The sequence below is a fragment of the Callospermophilus lateralis genome, chromosome 10, assembly GCF_048772815.1.
Source record: "Callospermophilus lateralis isolate mCalLat2 chromosome 10, mCalLat2.hap1, whole genome shotgun sequence".
Classification (NCBI taxonomy): Eukaryota; Metazoa; Chordata; class Mammalia; order Rodentia; family Sciuridae; genus Callospermophilus; species Callospermophilus lateralis.
Window position 1 is genome coordinate 46,570,737 of NC_135314.1, and position 22,810 is coordinate 46,593,546.

The 22,810-nt window shown below is 35.1% G+C and overlaps 1 protein-coding gene across 1 annotated transcript; it reads left to right on the forward strand.

The window, feature by feature from the left end:
* Positions 1–727: 727 nt before the first annotated feature.
* Cldn16 (claudin 16) lies at positions 728–21,024 on the forward strand. The gene is made up of 5 exons (XM_076868760.2): positions 728–932; positions 14,282–14,384; positions 17,681–17,845; positions 20,137–20,328; positions 20,891–21,024. The coding sequence occupies exons 1-5, from the start codon at positions 819–821 to the stop codon at positions 21,022–21,024; spliced, it is 708 nt and encodes a 235-aa protein (XP_076724875.2). The 5' UTR covers positions 728–818.
* Positions 21,025–22,810: the final 1,786 nt, after the last annotated feature.

Sequence of the window (22,810 nt, forward strand, 5' to 3'; positions counted from 1 at the left end):
CTTTTACATGTGTGTGTTTTTTTCCCTTTAATTTATAAAACATCTGGAAGTAACTCATATTGCACTCCATAAATACACATAAATATTATGTGTCAATTGAAAATTTAAGTATTTTATATGCACATTTTTTTTTTCCCAGTTTCTGATGCTAAAAGGTTGGAGTCCTTTCTTTGCTTGCTACCCAGGTGCTAGAAATCCTTCATGGGGCTTTTCTGCCCAACACTTTGGAATGCAAACTCCCTTGAGCAAGCACTTGTTTAGCATAATTTCACCTGGGTCCTGTCTAAGGGAGTCAGCAAATATTAAAATAGTCCTAACAATAAAATAGCACTCGGTCAACTGTGAAGCCTTCTTCTAAGGGGGAGGAAAATAGCTCACTTTCCCTGAAGGTCCTGAGAAAGATCAATTTACAGGCTCCAGTATGGGGTAGGACCTGCCTCCTTTCCTCCATCTTGGTACTGACACATGCCTCTGGTGACCATCCTTTTGCATCAGAGCACAGTCTGGGCAGGAATGTTACCAGGGCTTCCTCTTTCCCCCATCCAAAATGTACACAGTCCTTTTTCTGACCTGGCTTGTGATTGGAGGCTGTTTGCTTCGGATTATAACCTCCAGGACCCCTCTGTCGGTTACAGCCTGTTTCTATTATTCTTAATGAAACTTAAGGCACCTGCAGTGGGGTGTGAAGAAAAGTAAAAGACCTGCATTTTCTCATCTACAGGTACCAGAAGCAGAAGGCCGATAGCAATCCAGCCACCTGAGTAGGCCCAAAGCTGGCATCTGCCCATGTGTCCCTTTCGGATAGACTATTCACCACCATGAAGGATCTTCTTCAGTATGTCGCCTGTTTCTTTGCCTTTTTCTCCACTGGATTTTTGATTGTGGCCACCTGGACAGACTGTTGGATGGTGAATGCTGATGACTCTCTGGAGGTAAGAAGTCTGCACCTTCTTTTTTGACCCCCATTGTAAATTTCCTCCCAGCCCCACGGCCATATGTAAACCTCAGTACACTTCCTAGGATTAATGATAGCAAAGATAGCCACCAGGGGCAGAATTATGACCTTAAATCTTTACATTATTAGCTCATTTAATCCTCACACTAATTTTCAAGGTAGAAACAGCTGTCATGCCATTTTACAGGTGAAGTAACTTCATAATCCTTATTTTTCATAAGGTGAAATTCAATAAAGTATAATTCCATCATTCCTGGAAGAGTCCTCCAGAAATTCACCTCTTCCATTGCTACACACACCAAACTGAACAATGTTCCAGTAACAGCCTTTTTGTTAGACTCGATGACAGCATTAAGGGATCTTAATAGATTTTCTAAAGTGGTATTAATAATCTAAGACATCAAGTGGTCCAACTCAAGGCATATAAAACCTCCCCACTTGGTAGAGAATAGGAAAATGTCATTTTATTGAATTTCCAAGCTGAATAAAACATTCCAAAGCAAAGTTTTCCACAGGGACTTAGAAAATATATCCTTTCTTAAATATGAGAACTGCCTGTTATGCAAGAAATGAGGAAGTTCACATTTGAAAATTTTATTTTTCTCACTGAAGAAGCTCAAAAAGAAGTACATCTGAAGTTCAAAAGTATTTTCTGTGGCCACAGGAATCTGAGAATTGTAGAACTGAGCAAAAGCCTAATCTTTGGCATCAGCAGCTATTCATTAGTAAGCTTTAGGAAAGTGTGGGTAAGAGAAATAAACGATGTATCAGGAACTCAAAGAATCTACAGCAACACAATTTGCCTTTTTATGTACATCCTGGAGGGAACAATTTATCCTAACAAATGCTGTACTGTCATTTCTGCAAAGTTTAGGAAAGATACTAAAGAGCACGTTGGTGTGTTTTTTTTTCTTCTAATATTATTTATTAGACTCTCAAGTTGGAGTCAGAAATGGAAAGTAATTATCTTTCTATTTTGGCGTGCATTATTTTTGCTGTTTATTTGTTCTTGCTTTTAATTTTCTTCTGACATCTACATGACATTTCAAAACCAGTGGAGTTATAAATAACTCCTCAGTGCTAGAAAATTATATTTCTAAAATCGGTGATAGAATTGAACTACCATAAAGGATGTCTCCTTTAAAGTGAGTCCAGTGATATATTTTATCTGGCAGTGAATGAAAAATAAAAGCCTTTTAGAGACTGCTGGGGGAAAAGTGCAGATAAAACATTCTGCTGCCATTAGTTTGCCATTATCCAGACTGCCAATAGTAAGTGATCAACAGAGAAATATGCTGGACTTGAGAATACTTACAACTGCACTCTGACAAAATGATTTTAAAATACACAAAATCACATCCAAAGACATCATGAAAGTATTTTCTGAAACAATTTGAAAGGCTTTCTGCTTAAGGTGACAGAGTTTCTAACTTTATTTATTAAGAAATAGCATTTTAGGCAGGGTAAGAGTCAAGACTTGTCAGAGAAAGATTGGGAATCCTGGCTTTTAAAGGCTTTCTTCCTTTGATTTCAGTACATACAATAGCTTTACCATCTTCCTTGTATAAGAACACACCTAATTAAAATTAATAGAATAAGCAGTCCAGGTCATTCACCTCAAGTAAATCCTCACTAACATTGAGCAAGAGTTAGTGAGTATTTCATAGTTCTCTGTTATCATAAATGGAAGATTAAAGTCTTTATATGTAAGGAAGAGCCCTATTTCAAGTGAGGCCCCCTTCTCTTTCAATGATCTCTTGTCAATATTTTTGAAGGGATAGGAATCTGTCATACTAACCATTTCTTCATTGGGCCAGGATACAGAATCATCATTTTACCCACAAATTTGGAAGTTCTGATTCTCACTGACTCAATTATACCACTCTTTCTCCTTTATATATCACTGTGGTCCATCCTAACAGCTCACTTTAAGCAACAAAAGTGAACACAGTAAAAATGTTAAGGAAGAAAAGAATACCTGTGAAAATGAGAGAAGTATTAGAGAGTCATAGCTTTGTTAATATTTTAGGATGATATAAGCATGAGAGTTAGAAAATGGGTTTTATGTTTCAATTCAACTTACAAATATATAAAGCATATGTCATATGAAAGTTACTGGACTAATCCTACTAGGGAAGGCAAAGAAAAGGCAAGAATGGGGTCCTGCCTTCCTGCAGTGTACATTGAAGGTGGAAGAAAGGGACATGGAGCTATAATAAAACACATTGGTTAATTCATATTTTGAGAAAAAAAAATGAACAAAGCACTACTGGAATAGATATGATAGTGCGATTATTTCTTATTAGGGACACTGAAGCATGTCTCTCATCAAAGAAGAGGTTTTGAGCAAGGGCTCCCAAAGACGCAAAGGATTTCAAAAGGTAGCAATGGCAGCAGGGGCCTTCTAGATGAGAGGACAATGTGGCAAAAATACAGAGTGAGGAAAAGCTCAAGGCTCGTTAGAGGATTAAGATGAGTAACATGAAGCAAGGGGCTGAAAGAGCTCAAATTTTCTTTGGTCTTACTACAGTGTACCTGCCTTGAAGAGTGAAGTTCTTTGTATTAAATGTTAGAACAATTAAAAAAGCCCCCAGGATTGTGCTGTGCACAGCCCTAAATCAGGGATCCAAGGCCCTAAGCTAAAATCCTTCTCTTACATCAAGGTTTAATTGTGTTTCTGGAAAGGCCATTGTGGTGAAGAGAACTTGGGCCAGAGATTTTTTCAAGGCTGTGTCCATGTCCCATATTAACTGCCTTCCATTGTGATGAGCTCTTGTCTGCTGCTCCTGTCTGCAGTTCACTGCTGCTCATATTCTTTAATTGTAAAATTAAACTCACATGTTCCTAGGGTTCTTTTTGGTCTTTGCTGTCTTTAACATCAGACTTCCTGACTCTGTCTGCAACTCCAGAAAGATGGCCGGTCACTGGACAAGTGGTTCCTGAAGTTCCCTAGACACTTCCATTAGGAACCTAATGGGAATATTCTCTGTTTTGCTCTTGCTCCACATACCCTTCCTCCAATCGTTTTTTTCTCCCTTCCTCCCATTTTTAATTTTTTTCCTCCCTTCCTTTTTTTCTTTCCTTTCTTCTTCTTTCTTTAACCTCTTCCTCTTCTTTCCTTTACCCTTTCTCCTTCCCTCCACTTTCTGTTCCTCCTTCTCTTCCATTTATTTCTCGGTTATCTTTTTATCCCTTTCTCCTTCACCTCTTAATCTCCCCTTTCTCGATCACCCTCTACAGTCTGTCTTCTTTCATTCCACAAATGCTCCTGAACTTTTGCCATTTACTGCAACAGGGACAAAATTATGGGGCTTCGAACATCCTTAGGTTACACCCAGTGTAGCAAAGGACAAAGACAGGTGAACTGATAGTTACAGTATGGTGTGGCAAGTCTTGCAATAATGAATAACCCTGAGTGGACAGCTCGCTCAGTCTTGATATATAAGTGAATTCTGCTCAAAAGAAAAAAAAAAAAAAACATCTAAACTGGAATTGAAAACCAGGCAAAAGTGCCAGGAGAAGTAGAGGGTATTCCAGTCAAAACAAATGGTATGCACAGAGATCCAGATACAAAAGCTCTGTATGTTTGTGATTGTACGTATTTCAGCATGGTAAGAGTGGAAAATACAGGGTCTGGGTCATCAAGGGCTGTATGTGTCGTGTAAACTATAGATCTTATTCTACAGACAAGGGTGTTTCACTGTAAGCAAACGTGTAGGTGCCCTTTATAGAGATAAATCATGCTTTTATTTGTGAGTAATGATTGGAACAAATAAAGTGAAATATGAGGAGACTAGGAAAATTTTGCTGCAGACCAGTAGAAAAAACAATGATGGTCTGAACTATAATAGTGACAGGCACAAAAAGATATGTAAAGATATGAGAAACTCTAAGAAAGCTCAAATTGATGGGATTGAAAATTGACTGCATGTGGAAAAGAGGCGATTAAGAGAGAAGCTTCAATGTTGGATCCACCTTACCACTTTGGGACAATTGGAGGGGAGGTTGAGTCACTCACTTAGAGTATAAGTGGGGGAAAATTTGTTGCAATACCAAAAGCATCATGAGAAATATTCCTGGATCATGCCGGCTTTTTTCTGGTATAGTTTATCATATAACATCTGGAGGCAGGAACACATTTTTGTGTGTGTGTATGTGTGTGCAATTATTTTCCACACTTTTTATTGGTGTATTATAGTTGTACGTATTCATGGGATTTGTTACATATTTGTACAAAAACAAAATATGACAATGTCATTTGCCCAGTATCACTCTCCAGCATTCCTCGGCTCTCTCCCTACCTTCCATCCCTTTGTCCTATTTATGTACTGATCTCCCCGTTTTAAAGAGATCTACCTCCACCTTTGTTTTCCTTTTTCCACTCTAGCTTCTGAATACAAGAGAAAACATACAACCCTTAACCTTCTGAACTTGACTTATTTCCATTAACATAATGATCTCTAGTTCCATCCATTTTCCCACAAAAGCCATAATTTCATTATTCTTTATAGCTGAATAAAACTTCATTGTTAAATACTACATTTTCTTTATCCGTACATCGTTGATGGTCACCTGGACTGGAGGAAGACAGTTCTCTACAGTGGGTAAGAATGCAGGGTTAGGCTTGACACTAGAGGGGACTGAGGTTAAATCCCACCTCAGTGGGATTTTTACTGTGTGATTTTTAAATTGCTACAAACCAGATTTCCTCTTCTGCAAAGGGAAAATGATAATATACATCATAAATTGCTCATGAAGATTAAGTAAGCCTGTGTATCTAAAGCATTTATCACATCACCAGGAAACTATAATCAGCCAATACACGTTGGCTGTATTATGATTGATTTGTGGTTCATTGTTTTGTTTTTGTTCTGGAGGAGGAGATGACATTTTGTATAATATTCACTGAACAGAGAGAGATGAGATTTAAGTACTAGTCCTATTTCCCTATTGATCTTGTGAAGAAATCTTGTGTATTTCTCTGGGCTGTTGTTTGCTTCTCTTATTTTCGGCTGTTTCTTCATTATCTAACCAGGGTAATATTACAGATCATGGAGTCCGATAGCAAAGATTGTCTGTCAAATATTCACATTTAACAAAGGAAATAAAGAGTTATTGTTAACATTTAGCCATATTACAAGGTATGTAATTATTAATTATTTACACTGAAATAAAAAATCCTTCTATCACATTTTTCCTGGTTTCACCGTTATCAGAAAGATAAAGTGTTTGTACAAGATGATTCCCTTTTTAATTTTTTTGCTAATTATTTTCTATGAAACTGTTATACACCAAACACTGCTATGATTAAAATTTTATTACTTCAAAAGAAGGTTGATCACATTGGAATTTATTTTATCCTCATAAATCAGATTCTCTCCTGGGATTTCTATTTGTATTAATGATGTTATAATTCTTTCAGACATGAATTACATATTAAAATTATTATATAAAGTATGTGCTCTGATTATATACATACTAGTTTTACTTTCCAATTGATTTCAAACTTTTCCAGCAGATGTTAGAGACACAAATATTCTCTAACTCAGTTCATGATTTTCTCAGCACCTCGTACTAATGTCCACCTTGTAGAAGCTCATGGTGCATTTGCACTTATGAATTACTGGAACAATTGACACTTGGCATATTGTTGAAAAAATGAATAAATGAATAAAGTATAATATGAGATGATCTTTGAAAATCTCACATTAAATCCTAAATTAGAAGTATCTCTGTAGAGAAACAGCCATTAAAAAAAAAAAAAAAAGAAGAGCAAGATCTTATATCTTGCTCCAATCTAATTTTCCAAATACATATGTATTTGGCTCATCTTTTTAATAAGATAGGAATAAAAATTTAATCCCCTGAGGTGTCTGATAAGGTTGGTGAAAAGTGTATTTCATCTAGATAATAATGTTCTTCTACTTGGTGATTTTAAGAGAGAAAAAAACTTTAAAAAGGAAGGGAAATTAATATTCAGAGTTCATTTACTCAATATAAACTATGATCTCTGTAACTTGGAAGTTATTATTGCAAGTTGTGAGGCCATACTAAGCATTTTGATGTATATAACTTAAATAAATAAATAAAATTTAAGTATTCAGATAGTCCATATATGTAAATCAGGTTATACAACCTCAAAGACCATAAAAATTATATTTTGCAAATTAAGTTTCAAGTATATATTTTTTATTGTTTATACCTTTAGCCATCATTTCACAAAACAAGCAGAACTAAAGCAAACAGACTCTTACAAATGAACACATGACTTTCTTTCATATCTTATAAATACAAGGCAATATCTATCATAATTATTTTAGTCTTAATCCCTCAGCCTTATTAAGTCTTTTTGAGTTATTTTGCACCATGTAGTATAGTAAAAACTATAAAATAAAATGCAAAAGTAAAACATTTCAGAATCCTGGCTTAAAAATTCAAGCATATTTTATATTAAAATTAAAGATATTTCCATTTTTATTGGTAAAACACCTTATTTAGACAAATATTACTAAAACTTTTCATCTTTATAAATATAACTAAATAAGTATTGAATGTAGGTCAGTTGCATCTTCAATGTTAAAATATATTAGTAAAAGGAAAGTAAATTTGTATAAAAATTACAAGTACCACTAGTCATAGGCAAAGTAGTTTTTAAAATAATATATCTTAATGGATTATTACATTTGTTTTTAGTGTATTATTTATCTCTATACATGTATAACTTAATGCATTTTGATGAAAAAAAAATTTTTGATAATGATCAACCGAAACTAAATATTCACTGTCTGTCATTTATAATTATATATACATAAGTGTATGCATAAACTTGTCTATGTAACTATAGAAGAGATTTGTATGTAATTACAGAAGAGTGTCTAATTCTGAAAAGTATATAAAAAGACAAAGCAGGCAAAATGGTATGTTGCTGTTTATAGTGCAGGAATGATAAGAAAAGAAAAACTGAAAAAATAGAATAGAGAAGCTGTTTTATTTAAATTTAAATAATATTTTAAACTGATATGCAAAAACATAAAATTGTACATATTTATTTATATATGATGTTTGATACATGTATATATGTGTGATGATTAGATCAGGTTGAACATATCTATCTCAAACATTTATCAGTTCATTGTGGTGATTCAAAATCTTTTATTCTGGAAATTTGAAGTATATAGTCCATTAATGTGATCTATAGTCACTCCTGGGTGCAATAGCATGCCAGAATGTCTTGCTGCTAAGCACCTCTAACTTATACCTGCTGATGAACTTTTCCCCATCCCTTCTTCACATCTGCTTCTCCCGGCCTCTGGTAGTCACCATTGTATGCTCAACTTCTGTGGAGTTAACTTTTTAGATTCCACACATGAGTAAGAAAAGAAAAGAGAATTTGTCTCTTGAAATCACGAAGCACTTGCCTTTCTGTGCCTGGCGTATTGCACTTAACAATATGATCTCCAGTTGCACAGGACACCAAAGTCTTGATAGGAGACTATTACAGAGTTCAGAATAGGATATCCCAAATTAAAGAATTAATTTATGGCATTATAACTCAACTGGGAAGAGTCATCATGAACATGATTTCCTAAATGCATCCTGCTCATCCCTAGTACTTAGTAAACACTTTATAGAGCCAGCAGATCAGATAGGGTCCAAGAACATTAAATCAGTGTAAACTCTCCTAAGTAATTGTTATTTAGGCTCCTAGATTTAGTTTTCTAGTTTATTTAGTAAAGTTAAAAGGACATATGAAGGAGAAATTATGCATACAGTGACCATTTTCTACAAAGTTCACATGAAAGTTAAGATGTATATATGTGAATTAGAAAAATATTGACAGCTTTGTTTCTTCAACAAACATCTTTTAAGAACCTATTATGCACCATGAAGCAGGACTTGTAGGATCCTTGAAGCAAGGAGCCATGTTTGTCTTAGCTGTTGCTGTATCCCATATACTTGGCATGTTGACTGTCATATAACAAGTGAATATAATTTGGAAAATAGAGCTTCACAAAATGTACTTACAAAAAATAATGCAATATTGAAAGTGTTCTATAAATATGGAGAAATTACTATGGAAACTCAGGGTTTAGCTTAATTTTTTATTTTTAAGGAAATCTATTTTTAAGCAAATAGATTAATTCCAGTGAAAGAGGGCATGGAAGACTTCATAATGGCTGCCAATCTTACTGGAGTGAGATGGTATCTTAGGGTGGTTTTGATTTGCATTTCTCTGACTGCTAAAGGTGGTGAGCATTTTTTCATGTACTTGTTGATTGATTGTATGTCCTCCTCTGAGAAGTGTCTGTTCAGATCCTTGGCCCATTTATTGATTGGGTTATTTGTTATATTATTGTCTAATTTTTTGAGTTCTTTGTATACTCTGGATATTAGAGCTCTATCTGAAGTGTGAGGAGTAAAAATTTGTTCCCATGAAGAAAAGATTAACATTAATCAGAGACATGAGGTAGGAGGGAAAGGGAGAGAAAAGGGAAATTGCATGGAAATGGAGGGAGACCCTCAATGTTATACAAAATTACATATAAGAAGTTGTGAGGGGAAGGGGAAAATAAACAAGGAGGGAAATGAATTACAGTAGATGGGGTAGAGAGAGAAGATGGGAGGGGAGGGGGGATAGTAGAGGATAGGAAAGGTAGCAGAATACAACAGTTACTAATAGGGCATTATGTAAAAATGTGGATGTGTAACCGATGTGATTCTGCAATCTGTATTTGGGGTAAAAATGGGAGTTCATAATCCACTTGAATCTAATATATGTAATATGAGATGTCAAGAGCTTTGTAATATTTTGAACAACCAATAAAAAAAAAAAAGAGGGCATGGAAGGCCTTTTGGAAGAAGGGGTGTCTTTGAATTGGGACTGAAATTTTAGGTAGAAGTCTGACAGTTCATTATTAGTGTACAGCATCAGGGGAAAATTCAATTGTCTTGAGGAACGAGGTAGCCAACATATATGAGTGAGGCAGACTGTGTAGGAATTGTGGGAGCCCACAGAAGACAAGACCCACCTACTTGGGAAGAACTACTCTATCCACTCTTGCTAATTATTACTTTGTGCAACTGAATACTTCAGGACACCATCACAACCAAGTTTTCAAAAGAAGCTGGAAACCTGGAGTGTTCTATAAATGTTCTCCTTTTAACCATCTGCAAGCAATTAAGAACACTTTTGATAGTGCATTATTTTTTGTATGTGCATTTAGTGCAGCTCTATTTTCCAAATTTTTCACTGAATGCTTGTTATGTGCCAGCATGCCAAGTACATGGGATACAGCAACAACTAAGACAAATGTGGCTCTTTGCTTCAAGGATCCTACAGGGCCTCCTTCTCAGTACATAATAGGTTCTTAAAAGATGTTTGTTGAAGAAACAAAGCTGTCAATATTTTTCTAATTCACACATATGCATCTTAACTTTCATTTAATTTATATTGGCTTCGTATTTGTGTCTTTGACTTCACTGTCATTCCTGTCCTCATTTAGGAGGTAATCCACTTCTCACTCACTTTCAGGAGTGATGGCAGATATTCATTGAAATAGCATACAAATTCTTTAAGCATTGTTTTCTGGTAATGAAGCTTGAACCCAGGGGTGCTTAACCACTGAGCCACATCCCCAGCCCTATTTATTTATTTATTTATTTATTTATTTTTATTTTGAGACAAAGTTTCACTATGTTGCTTAGTGTCTCACTAAGTTGCTCAGGTTGGCTTTGGGATCCTCCTGCCTTTCCCTCCCAAGTCCCTGGGATTACAAGCATTCACCATCATACCTGGATTTTAGCATTGTTTTCTATGTTATTTATACATTGAAACTGCATCTAATAAGGAGATAGCTCAAGTTTGAAATACTGTATTTTTTAATGATGCTGTGGGATAAAATGACTACTCGAGATTTTGCATTTTTTTTTGCTCTTTTCAGAAATTTCAGCTATAATAATATAAGCATCAGAGTATTTTTTTTAAAAAATTGTCTTAAAACTTGCAAGAACTTAACATTTGCTTCCTTTTAAAAAAATCCTAATAAGCCATTTTATAACAGAAGGTTGGGTTAGACAAAGACTATGTATTGCAATAAAGAGGACTTTCCCAAATATGATAAATAACACAAAATCTTTTAACCTTGTATTTTGAGCACAAAGGCACCTTTAAGGGTGTCTCCAGTAAGTGCTATATTAACACAGAAGTTTAGTTAATTACAGCCACTATTCTCACGTACCTTAACTGAGTGTGAATACCAAGCAATTTAATAGTGTGCCCCTGAGCATTAATACCTAATGAAATTGGATTCCATGTTTCCTCTAATGAGCTCATTGCTTTTCTAAATATGGTCATTGCAGGTAAATGATCAATAGCCTTGAAACTGACACCACTACTGGATTATTTTGGCAAGGCAGAAAGAGTCTTCTTAAATAAAATAAGAATTTGTGCATATACATGTCAGACCATTTTCTAAATAATATCATATATAACAGGAATGACCATATGTATCAGTAATATTTTGGTGAATGAATTAGACAGTAGAAAAATGTGGACAATCATCTGTTTATAGAGCACTGGCTTCATATCCACATGATATATCATAAGTTTGGAAACTGGATCCTGGGTGTTTATTAACTGAGAGATTTCTTTTTTAAATTTTTTTTTGTAGTTGTACACAATAACTTTATTTTATTTTATTTATTTTTATGTGGTGCTGAGGATCGAACCCAGGGCCTTGCATGTGTGAGGTGAGCGCTCTACCGCTGAGCCATAACCCCAGCCCCCTAGATCTGATTTCTTCTATGGTGTAAGAGTTCAGTACATACCAAGTCTACTGTATTAGTGTCCTCATGCTGCTGTAACAAATGACCATCAACTGATGTATTAATTAAAAAAAAAAAAAAAACCTCTTTCTCTTACACTTCCAGAGACCAGAAGTTTGGAATAAGTGTTGGGAATACTGCAGTGTCTGTGATGTTTCCCCAGGAGAATTTGCTCCCCTGTCCTCCAGCTTCTCGTGGCTGTTGGCATTCCTTGGGCTTGTGGTTAGATATCTCCAATCTATGTCTGTGGTCACAATGACTCTTTCTCTTCTGTCTCTGTCTCTCCTTTATTTGTATTTTATAAGGATTCTTGTCAGTAGTTTAGAACCTATCTGCATGATCTCCTCACCTCAAAATCCTTAATTATATATGCAAATACCCTTTTTCCAAATAGTCATATTCATAGGTTCTAGGGATTAGGATGTGGACATATCTTTTTGAGGATCACCATTCTCCCATCCTATTCACCTCTCTCACTTTCATTATTGTTTGTAAGGCTGAGCACAACCTCTATGTAAGTCATTGCGAGGTCTGAGTGCTTTACTGCTATTTTACTTTATGGAATAAATAATTTCCATTGTGTATGTATTTACAGATTTTGAATACTTACAACCACCATCTCATTATCTGCCTTATAAGGAAATTGAAATTCAAAAAAAGTAAGATCATGCCCATGGTTATAACAGTTATTAAAAATGTCTTTTTATATTTAAGGTTTGTGCATATGTAAATTTAGATGTTCACATCTTCTTTAGAAATCAATGTGTTAGATTTCACAAGATGGATTTTCTGCATCAGATTTTTTGGACTCTGTGTTTTTCCCTGTCAGATAACCTTCCATAAAATCGTGAACATTACTTCCAGATTTAACCTTAGAAACAGCAAGCCAAAGTGAGGTTTTGAAGAATAACAGCTGTGGGCATGAGATTCAAGTTAGAGCTTATTTCATCCAAAGCTATCTTCCAGTATCCAATTATGGAATACTTTATCCTGAAACAGATTTGGGGTTTCTTTTTTTAAATGAGCCTTAAATACAGCATGGTGCTTAAGAACACACACACATACGGCTATATGTAAGTCCTCTCATCCTTCATTTATGGACTATTCTTGTGTCTCTAGTCCTTATTTATAAAATGGGTGATAATAGTGTCTCATGAGGTCCTTACAGGAATAAATGAATTAATGCTGTGCTTAAATAATAACTGTTGCAAAGCATATGACAATGCATAACCATTATTATCAATTCTAAGTATTTTATAAGTAAAGCAATAGTAGAGGTACCACATTCAAAATTGTGATGGAGTTGTAAGCTGGATAGTTTTATTTGGCCCCAAACAGAATTTCAAAGGAGAACTTGAGCTGAGAGTTTCCCGGTTCATGGGATTCTTAATATTTGATTCCCTTTTGTAAAGCAAAATGTTTTTATGCCTCTTTCCTTTTATGTTTTTATTTCCCTTTAAATTGGTGTGGTCCCTATTTAACATCCCTTCCTTTACATTTCTTCCTCACCTTACTCTGCTATTTATTCTTTCTTGGGGAAAATTTTAAGTTTTAATTTTCCAAGATAATTCTGAAACTTTAGTATTCCCAGGTCTCCTAAGTAATGTGAATTCATAAATGAGTCTGAAGACACAATCATATTAGCTCCATGCCATAAGCATGAGCTTTGCCAAGAATACCTGAAACTATCTTCTGTTGGCATGTTTACAATTGTAAAACGTCTACTGTGACTCAGAGCTATGGATTAAGCATGGGAAAATTTAGAGCACTGGTACCCTTTAGCTCTAAGTGGACTTGTGTCATCGGCACATCATTTCCAACTAAAAATGGTTTACTGCTGTCAAATGGGATGCACTTAATGCTCAGTTTGTTTATATACACATCGCAGCTCAAATATTTTAATATGCCAGTAGAACAGGGAGGAAACTGACTTGGAGCTTTCAGTCATTTATTTGTGTCTTTTCATGTATTGGCTTTCTTTGCTAATTTTAAATTTATGAACCTCATAAAATTATAACACCTTTTTTTCATGAAACTCACTCTTCATTTCATAATGAAGAGAAATTAATGTTTGTTTCTCATAGACTCCAGACATGAACAGTTATCATCTATGATTGTATAGATTTTTTTTTTTTATTAGCAAATGTCAGCACAGGGAAGTGGGATGTATTTTCTCCATGTGAAGCCATGACTCAGTGATGGAACTAGCCAGAGATACTTGAATACATTTAGTTCTGATTTTGTCCCCCTGAGCCATGACTTATTTCTTCACACCACCTCAATCAGGAAGTGGTTTCATTTCCTGGTTCAGAAAGCTTTTCACTGTCAGCACTTAAGAGAAGATATTCCAAAATGAATTGTTTGCTGTAGATGAAATTCTGATCACGTTCACGACCGCAGTGCCTTGCTCTCAGACATAACACCAGGGGGGTCTCTTTCTCTGATGAAGTGAAAGTGAAGGGTGTCTGCCTCATTTCATAAGGTGTCTTCTCCAATATCCAGGTGAGCACAAAGTGCCGAGGCCTCTGGTGGGAGTGTGTCACAAATGCCTTCGACGGGATTCGCACCTGTGATGAGTATGACTCTATATATGCAGAGCATCCCTGTACGTATGCCTTGATGCCCTGCTTGCCAATAGAGGAGTGCCATGGGAAATGGAGCTCCTGTATCCATTGCCTGTTTTGATTTCTGTAGTACTAGATTAAAGTCCTGTCCAGTTAGAGATGTTTCTATTAGAAATACTTTTATTTCTGAAATGGATATTGAAACACATTTTAGCACATTTTGTCTTTTCCCATATATTTGTAAATTCCTTGAGTGTAAAATATCATCTCTGCTATTACAGTGCCTCATATCCAGTAGGCTTGCAGTGAATGCTTTTTTAATTGAAATGAGTCTTTTTGTACTGTGTTTTTATGATTAGAATTGACAAGTTAGATGAATAACATTTCAGAAATGTCTTTTCAGTGAGGACTATTTTTTTTTCAAATAGGAAGTTTGCATTTATTTTAATCAGATTTGCTAAGACAGAAGTGGAGATAGAGAGGCAGAGACAGGAGGAGGTAGATAGTCAAAGGCAGACACACGGAATGTAGGGATCAGAGGATAAAGAATCAATACCCGTAGCACATTACTGGCAGCACATGAGAGCCAGTGTCTTCAACTTCTTTACTTTCAGCTTTAAATCCTAGTTGGGTATTAGCAAGGCCCATGTTACTATAAAGATGGAGATCTCTTAAATTATAAAATCTTATTGTTGATTCTTTCAATCCTTCTTCATTATTTAAGACATTGAGCTGTGCCAAGAAATACCAGTTCTGTTATTAAAGCAAAGTGGTTTTAGTCCCATTCAAAGCAAATGGTGGGTGATGGCGCCACATGGCAACTTCTTTTCTTAAGATGAATGAGAAGTCAAGTCTTGGAATGTGACATTTCCCCTGGACAGCTGTCTCAGTCCAAGGAAAAGCACTTAGAGCTCTTTACCTGCTATTTAGGAGTAACGTCCCTGAAACATTTTTAACATAATGCAGAATGTTAAAGCACTTTTACTAATTTTTTGTTTAAAAGTCTTTTTAATTCTTTCCATTTTCCCCTCCCCATACTACCTATAAAGAAGCATGATTTGGAAATGGAAATGGAAAGTCATGTTGGGCACTCAGTACATAGCCAGAGCTGAGAAGAAAAACAAACGATTAAACAGTTCAAAAATTGAAGAACTATTATGTACATTTATTCAAGAGAAAAAAAATTACTGTAAGCCCACTATACAGAGAAAACCTCTGCTTACAAATATGTTCCTCTTAAATAGTTTGATTATTCCATCTCACATGTTTCCTTTTGTTCTTATTATTTTCAAATAATAAAGACCCAGACTACTTTTGAATTTTATGAAAAAAAAAATAAGGATATACAGGTCCAGTCCTTTAAAAAATTTCTTTCATATGTTTAAAGACAACAGGGATGAAAATCTATTCTAGAAGAATAACATATCAAAACACTGTACATTAGGATGTTTCCTATGAGGAAGTAAAATTTCATTTTTAGTTTTGCTATTTTTATACAACCACAGTTAGAAAACTTTCCATTGCCTTCCTACTGTGTCTTACCCTAGGTGTTTCGCAGAGCTCCTATTGATAAAGATAATTTGAGATGCTTCTCCATGCACAAATTGGCATATTAGCTCCATTCTGATAGCTGAGTCCCACATGATACCAAAAATATTCCTCATCCGCTTGCATGAGTAATTTGCTTGCAGGGCTGCCCTTCTGGAACCAAGCTGACCATGTAACCATTGGGCTATCCTGTTGGCAGAAGTCTTGGAGCTCCAAGGAGACCCTACATGTAGGGAAAAGGGTGGGAAGAAGAAACCAGAGCCCATGAGGGTCTGCATGAGTGCAGACCACCCCATCCCAATGGTGCTGCTGGCCTCAGGTAGTCCCAGGCTCAAAAGTGGAATGAGACAATGTCAAAGGAGGCCCTCCAAAAAACTCCTTGGCCTGGAACACTGAAGGAGAGACCACTTGTACATGCCATTTGAAATAAATAGGATATGCTGAAAAAAAAAAAAAAGAAAGAAAAAGAAAGAAAGAAAGAAAAAGAAAAAACCTGATGTCATTTATTTAGTTTTACATTTTTCTTTTCCCTCAATTTCTAGAAAAATGAGCCTCAGATTTGGAATATTTATTTTTTTTGAAATAATGCCAACTTTTGAGATATTACAAATTAAATTCTAAAAACAAATGTATATTCATACATATTAATAAGATAAGCATATATAGTATGTTCTCCTACAAATAAGGTAGAGGAGCATTTTATGCTTTGACTTCTTTTCTCAGATACATTACAGAGATATTTTCTCATTTTAAATAAGGAAAAAAAATGGCTGCATTTCTTGCAAGCAACAGATAACTAAATGTGCCCTAACTTTACCTCATCATTGAGAAGAAAATATTTAAAAGACAAGGATACCTCAGATCACTATGAAAATAAAATATAATTACTGTGAAAGGAATAAATTTTGTTACCCTTGTGTATCCACTAACATGGTTGTAATTCCAACTTCATGTAATTAACTCTCCCTTTGTGATGTAACTTCCTTGCTGTTAATGTAGCATAACTGTCACTCAGAACTTATGAGTCTTTTCCAAAAGATGACAGCAGCTTCTCTGCTTCTATTTACCTGAGCCTTTCTTTCCTGTTCTACATTCTTATTCCCTGTAGCTTTAAAATATGCTCATTTGACAGTGCAGAACTAAAGGGTTAATGTGGAGTTTTGGCCAAGAAGGGACATGATATGAAGGGCTGAAAGAGAACATGATCTGGCTTCCAGAGATGGTCTTCTATTTAATAGCAGAAACGAATTCTGCTTTCTAAAGGTCTTCTCATGGTTCCTACCAGTCTGAATTGGCAAGAGGAGTCTTAAAATATTTTATCTTATATTCATGTGCAAAATTCTAACAATTATTTTAAATATTTCAAGAAAATGTCAAAAACTATGGAGATCATTTATTAATCCAGTATTTATTGGGTGACTGCCACAGAGAAAATATTCTACCTTCAATTTAGCATTCAGCTATAACACTCCAGAGCAGGAAGCGAAAAGAAAAACATTTTCTTAGTCCCCACTATCTACCAGGATGCAATCTGCTAAAATGCCAACAAAACTAAGTATTAACAATTTATAATGGCAATAAGTTCAGACTCTTTTTGAATTTTATGAAAAAATTAAGGGTATTCATAGCCAAGTTTATACAAATGTCAAATCTGAATTCTATCATTGGGTTTGTACCAATGTATATGGTTGTCTGGCTTTTTTATGTTGTTGTTATTGTTTTTAATGTACCTCTGTGAGTTAACATGTCTCTTCCTCTGACTGCTGTAACCACATGCCCTGTCATCCAGTGAAGCTGGTGGTCACGCGAGCATTGATGATTACTGCAGACATCCTAGCTGGATTTGGATTTGTCACCCTGCTCCTTGGTCTTGACTGTGTGAAATTCCTCCCTGATGAGCCATACGTTAAAATGCGCATCTGCTTTGTTGCTGGGACAACATTACTAATAGCAGGTACTGGATGGCATTAGCAACAGGGGTAGAGATACTCACCAAAGGACAGCACCCTTTCCTGTTCTGCAGCGGTTCATTTCAGGGTCATATGTTGCTTCCTTTACTAGATTGAAGGAATAGCAAGCATACCTACCAGCCCTGCTTCCAACCTTTGAAATCACATAGTTAATCTTCTGTTATTATTCCAAGATAAGGTATGCCAAAGTTTCCCAACTAATTTTTAGACAGTTTAAAAGTTGTATTATATAATGCTTTATTTCTTAAAAATAATTTCTTTTGTAATTATTCCTAAAGTTAAATCCTAAAGATAAGTTCCAAGCTGTCACCTTCTACTTATGCCTCACCAATTTTTTAATGTAATAAATGAATTGTGCCAAGTCCTATGTTACTTTTTCTTCATATGCCAACCCACTTGATCATAAATAAACAGATTGTATTTTTAGCTTACTTAACAAGCATATGAAGAAATGGAGTTCTGAAAGCTAATAAATCAAGTGTAAATAATAAACAAGAAGTCCATAATACTTTTAAAACAGTGTGTTTGGGGCTGCGGATATGGCTCAAGCGGCAGCGCGCTCGCCTGGCATGCGTGGGCGCTGGGTTCGATCCTCAGCACCACATAAAAATAAAATAAAGATGTTGTGTCCACCTATAACTAAAAAATAAATATTAAAAAGTTCTCTTTTTCTCTTTAAAAAAACAGTGTATTTAATGGCATAGCAAAATTGATATTTCACTCAGATCTATGCTCAAATTCAAAGTGTAGTACTCTATCATGACAATGTATTTTTTTGGGTCTTCATGCAAGTTGTGAAGAGATATATTATTGAAGGAATCAAAGTACTGGAAGACTGTAAACCAGAAGGGCATTTTAAATGGTAGCAGCAAAAATTTAGCAAGCAGTTATGTGAGAACCTGAGCAGGGAGTGTGAAGTAAAATGGGTAGGGAATTTGGAACTAAAGATACCTGAGATTTATCTTCACGTCATGTCATTTCCATATCTGCAGAACAGGGTGAAGCTGGGATAGTGATATCTACCCTGAATTGCTACTGTGGATTTTCAGCCATGCACAGTGGCAGGTGACTTTAATCCCAGACACTTAGGACATCACAGCAGGAGGATTGCACATTCAAGCCTGAGCAACAGCTGGCCTTGAGTTTGTGCTCCTCTTGTCTCAGCCTCCCTAGTGTCTGGAATTACAGTTGTGCCTCACCATGCATGGCAAAATTAAATTAAAAAAAAATAAATAAATGAGTCAGTGAAAAAAAATCCAGAAGGAATTACTGAAGTAATGACTAAAGTAAATGCCCAGGTATGACTAAATCTTTGAAACCACTATTCAGAATGACAATGCTATACACACATGTTTTTAAAAGTCTATTATCTGTTTTGAAGTTTGAAAAAGATATTTCCAAATTAACATAGAGGTAACAATATTATAGAAAACATGTAGTTGTTCGTAACTTTTTTGGGGGGTTATATATTCATGATTTGATCCTTCTTAAGCTATTTGCATTAATCATCTAGAAGAATTAAACAAAAATGGTGATTTAAACAAACATAGAAGTCTTCTCGGGGCAAAATGGAAAGATTTAGAAATTCTAGAAGCACCCTTTTATAGTGAAAAAAGGGTGTTTCCCAGCTTAATATCTTTCTTTCTTGCACCTAGGCCTCAACATATAACTTACACACCTTTAAAGGAAGGGAACCCTGGAAGGCTTCATTTCAAACCTGACAATTGTCAGAGAGGCTAAATGGTGGGAATTCAATTTTACTTAAAGGAAGTAATGTTTGTTTATTCTTATATGGTATGGAGATGATAGATAAGGATTTACTTAAAAATAAAGACAATTTTTACTTCATATTTTTGTTTTTGACCCCAACACACTACAAGGACTATAATTACAACATAAATGACTTCATATACAGTTGGCATTACCGGGAGCGGTGGTGCATGCCTGTAATCCCCACGGTTCAGGAGGCTGAGGCAGGAGGATCGCGAGTTCAAAGCCAGCCTCAGCCAAAAAAGCGAGCCGCTGAACAACTCAGTGAGACCATTTCTCTAAATAAAATAGAAAATAGGGCTGGGGATGTGGTTCCGTGGCCGAGTACTCCTGAGTTTAATCCCTGGTACTCCTCTTTCCCCCAAAAAATATTAAACACAGTTGGCATTTGGTGCTGACTATGTAGCTGGCATGGCTTCAGTCATGGGTTAGGGAAGAAAGAGAACACTCTTAATGACTTACTTGCAACATGCTCCGTATTATCTTACAATTCTCTTTCTTTCAGGTGTTCCAGGAATCATTGGCTCTGTGTGGTATGCTGTTGATGTTTATGTGGAACGTTCTTCTCTGATATTGCACAATATATTCCTTGGTATCCAATATAAATTTGGTTGGTCCTGTTGGCTTGGAATGGCTGGGTCTCTGGGCTGCTTTTTAGCTGGAGCTGTCCTCACCTGCTGCCTACACCTCTTTAAAGGTAAGGATGAAATAAAATAGCACACTTCCTTGCCTCCACTACTATCCTTCCCAACCCCAGAGAAGTACATCTCATTTACTTATATTGGTACTTATTTACACTCTTACCTATTACCATTAAAAATTCCCATGTGTTCAATAACAATTGACTTGTAATACGTAAGCTTTATTGCTCAAACACAAAAACATAGAGGATATGTTCTTCAATACTGAAGTGAACTGAGAGGCAGCAAAATAATTGTTAAAGAAATTGATGTGTTACATTTGGTTTTTAAAAAGCATAGTATTCAAACAGAAAATTCCTTTCTGCATCAGAAAAAAAGTAAATTCCTCAGCTTAATTTTAAATTTAAAAATAACTTTCAGGATGAAAATGTTATATTTTCCCCTAGGGTTTTTCCTAGGATTCCTAGATGATTCCTACTAAGAAGTATAATTCTTGTTCCTTTGGGGGTGAGGAGTGGGGGTGGGGGTGGGGGCGGGGTGTGGTAGGAACAACCATAAAATGACATCATTTTTTCTTTTTCCAAAGTTTACTGAATCACACTTACTGTTTTCAAACAGATGTTGGGCCTGAGAGAAACTATCCTTATTCCATGAGGAAACCCTATTCAACAACAGGTGTTTCCTTGGCCAAGTCATATGGGGCCCCTCGGACAGAGACTGCCAAAATGTATGCTGTGGACACAAGAGTGTAAAATGCCATGTTATCAGTCTGTTTGTGTTATTTAATTAATTAATCAATACGTTCAAATTAATAAAATAGTGGCTCAATACTGGGACAGTTATTTACACTTCATATTCAATTAAATTAATGGCTAGCTTAATCAAAAGTTCTGATTCTACCATCACTCCTGTTTCTCTTTCTACTCTCTACATACACTTTCCCTATGTTTTAAGGTAAGGTTGCTAGGATGTGGAGATGTTTGTTCCTGATTTCTATATTGCTACTAGACATGACCACGTGGTGATAATAAAATATAAAGCAATCTTTAAAAGTGGTTGAGATTCTAATCTTTGAAAGTTCTGACAAGCTTTGTCTTTTAGGTCACTTTTTGTGTTCTCAAGGAGGACTGTGTTACTTGATAACTTTGAGGAATTTTTTTTTTCTGAATTTAGGCTTGTATTTCAAAGTTTAACATTGCTTTGACTTAGCTAAAATAGAAAGAAGCATCATCTGATATACCAGCCACCAGTGGGAGTTAAAGATAAGAAGTTCCACCACCACATTGTCAATGTCAAAGGCAAGTACTAAGTTAATACTGGAGTCAGGAGTGAATTTCTGCCTCATTAACAATGTAAGAGACTCATGTATAACTTTAACAGTACAACTTTGCCTATATAATGCCATTATTAGGTAGTAATAGTTATAGCTTCAGGGATTTCACTCAGATACTAATGGAAAAAAATATATATATACACATATATGTATGTGTGTGTGTGTGTGTGTGTGTGTGTGTATGTGTGTGTCTGTGTTACTGGGACTTGAACCCAGAGCCCTGTGCATGCTAGTAAAGTATTCTATCAACTGAGCTATATCCCCAACCCCTCAGCAACTAAATATATTTCTTAAATAAACCACATTGGAATTTACCAATTCAAAATGCCCACCACCAACAATTTCTTAACTCCAGAAGCAAAATATCCAATAGATGACAAAAATCAAATAAAATATATATTGACTAAAATAAATGGAAGTTCCTCCACTTTACTAAAAAAAATCAATTTTCTTATAAAATAAGTTGGGTTTTGGAGAAAACAGGATCATACATACACTTTAAAATATAAATGGTGATTGCTAATGGCATTTAATTCGTATTTATAATGTAATCATGTTGGATTTTCAAGTTGAACAGTTTGTTAAAAGTTTAGAAAACTTCATCTCAACTTTTTGATTCCTTGTAACACAAATGAAAAAGATTAATACCCTTGCAGTATCTTAGTATCAACAGTACTAGAAATTGGTTCTTTGGAAAAATTGAAATTAACTTGTGAATTTCTGAAGATCCCAGAAGAAATATTTCAAATTTAGAAAGCTAAGAATTATGTAAAACTGAGATGATAGATCCAAGTGAGTGTATTAATGTTATTGAAAATGTTGTTTATTACTCCATTCAGTATCATTTTAACATTATCCTCTGAAGCAATTTTAACTTTAGTATCAAGTACAATTGAATATTATAATATGGATATTAACTGTGTAACTGTCATTTAAAATTATAGATTATGCATAGTAGTTATATGAGTTTTATTCTATAGATTTTAAAACATGTTGTATTCCTTAATCTTGGTTTTTATTTCTATATTTATTCCTACTTCAATATTATGTTATATTATTTGTCATGTTTTATTTATTCCAACAAATTTCTTGAAATTCTTCTGAGCAAAACCAGAAAAATTAAATAGTTCATTAGATTATAAATATATATATGTTTTCATTTTAAACTTTTCATTTGTATGAGAAAATATCTCAGAGGTGATATA

Coding starts and splice junctions, on each gene's coding strand:
- Cldn16 (XM_076868760.2), top strand. CDS start 819: ATGAAGGATCTTCTTCAGTATGTCGCCTGTTTCTTTGCCTTTTTCTCC. Junction 17,846..20,136: donor GACAACATTACTAATAGCAG/GTACTGGATGGC, acceptor TCTTTCTTTCAG/GTGTTCCAGGAATCATTGGC. Junction 20,329..20,890: donor CTGCCTACACCTCTTTAAAG/GTAAGGATGAAA, acceptor GTTTTCAAACAG/ATGTTGGGCCTGAGAGAAAC.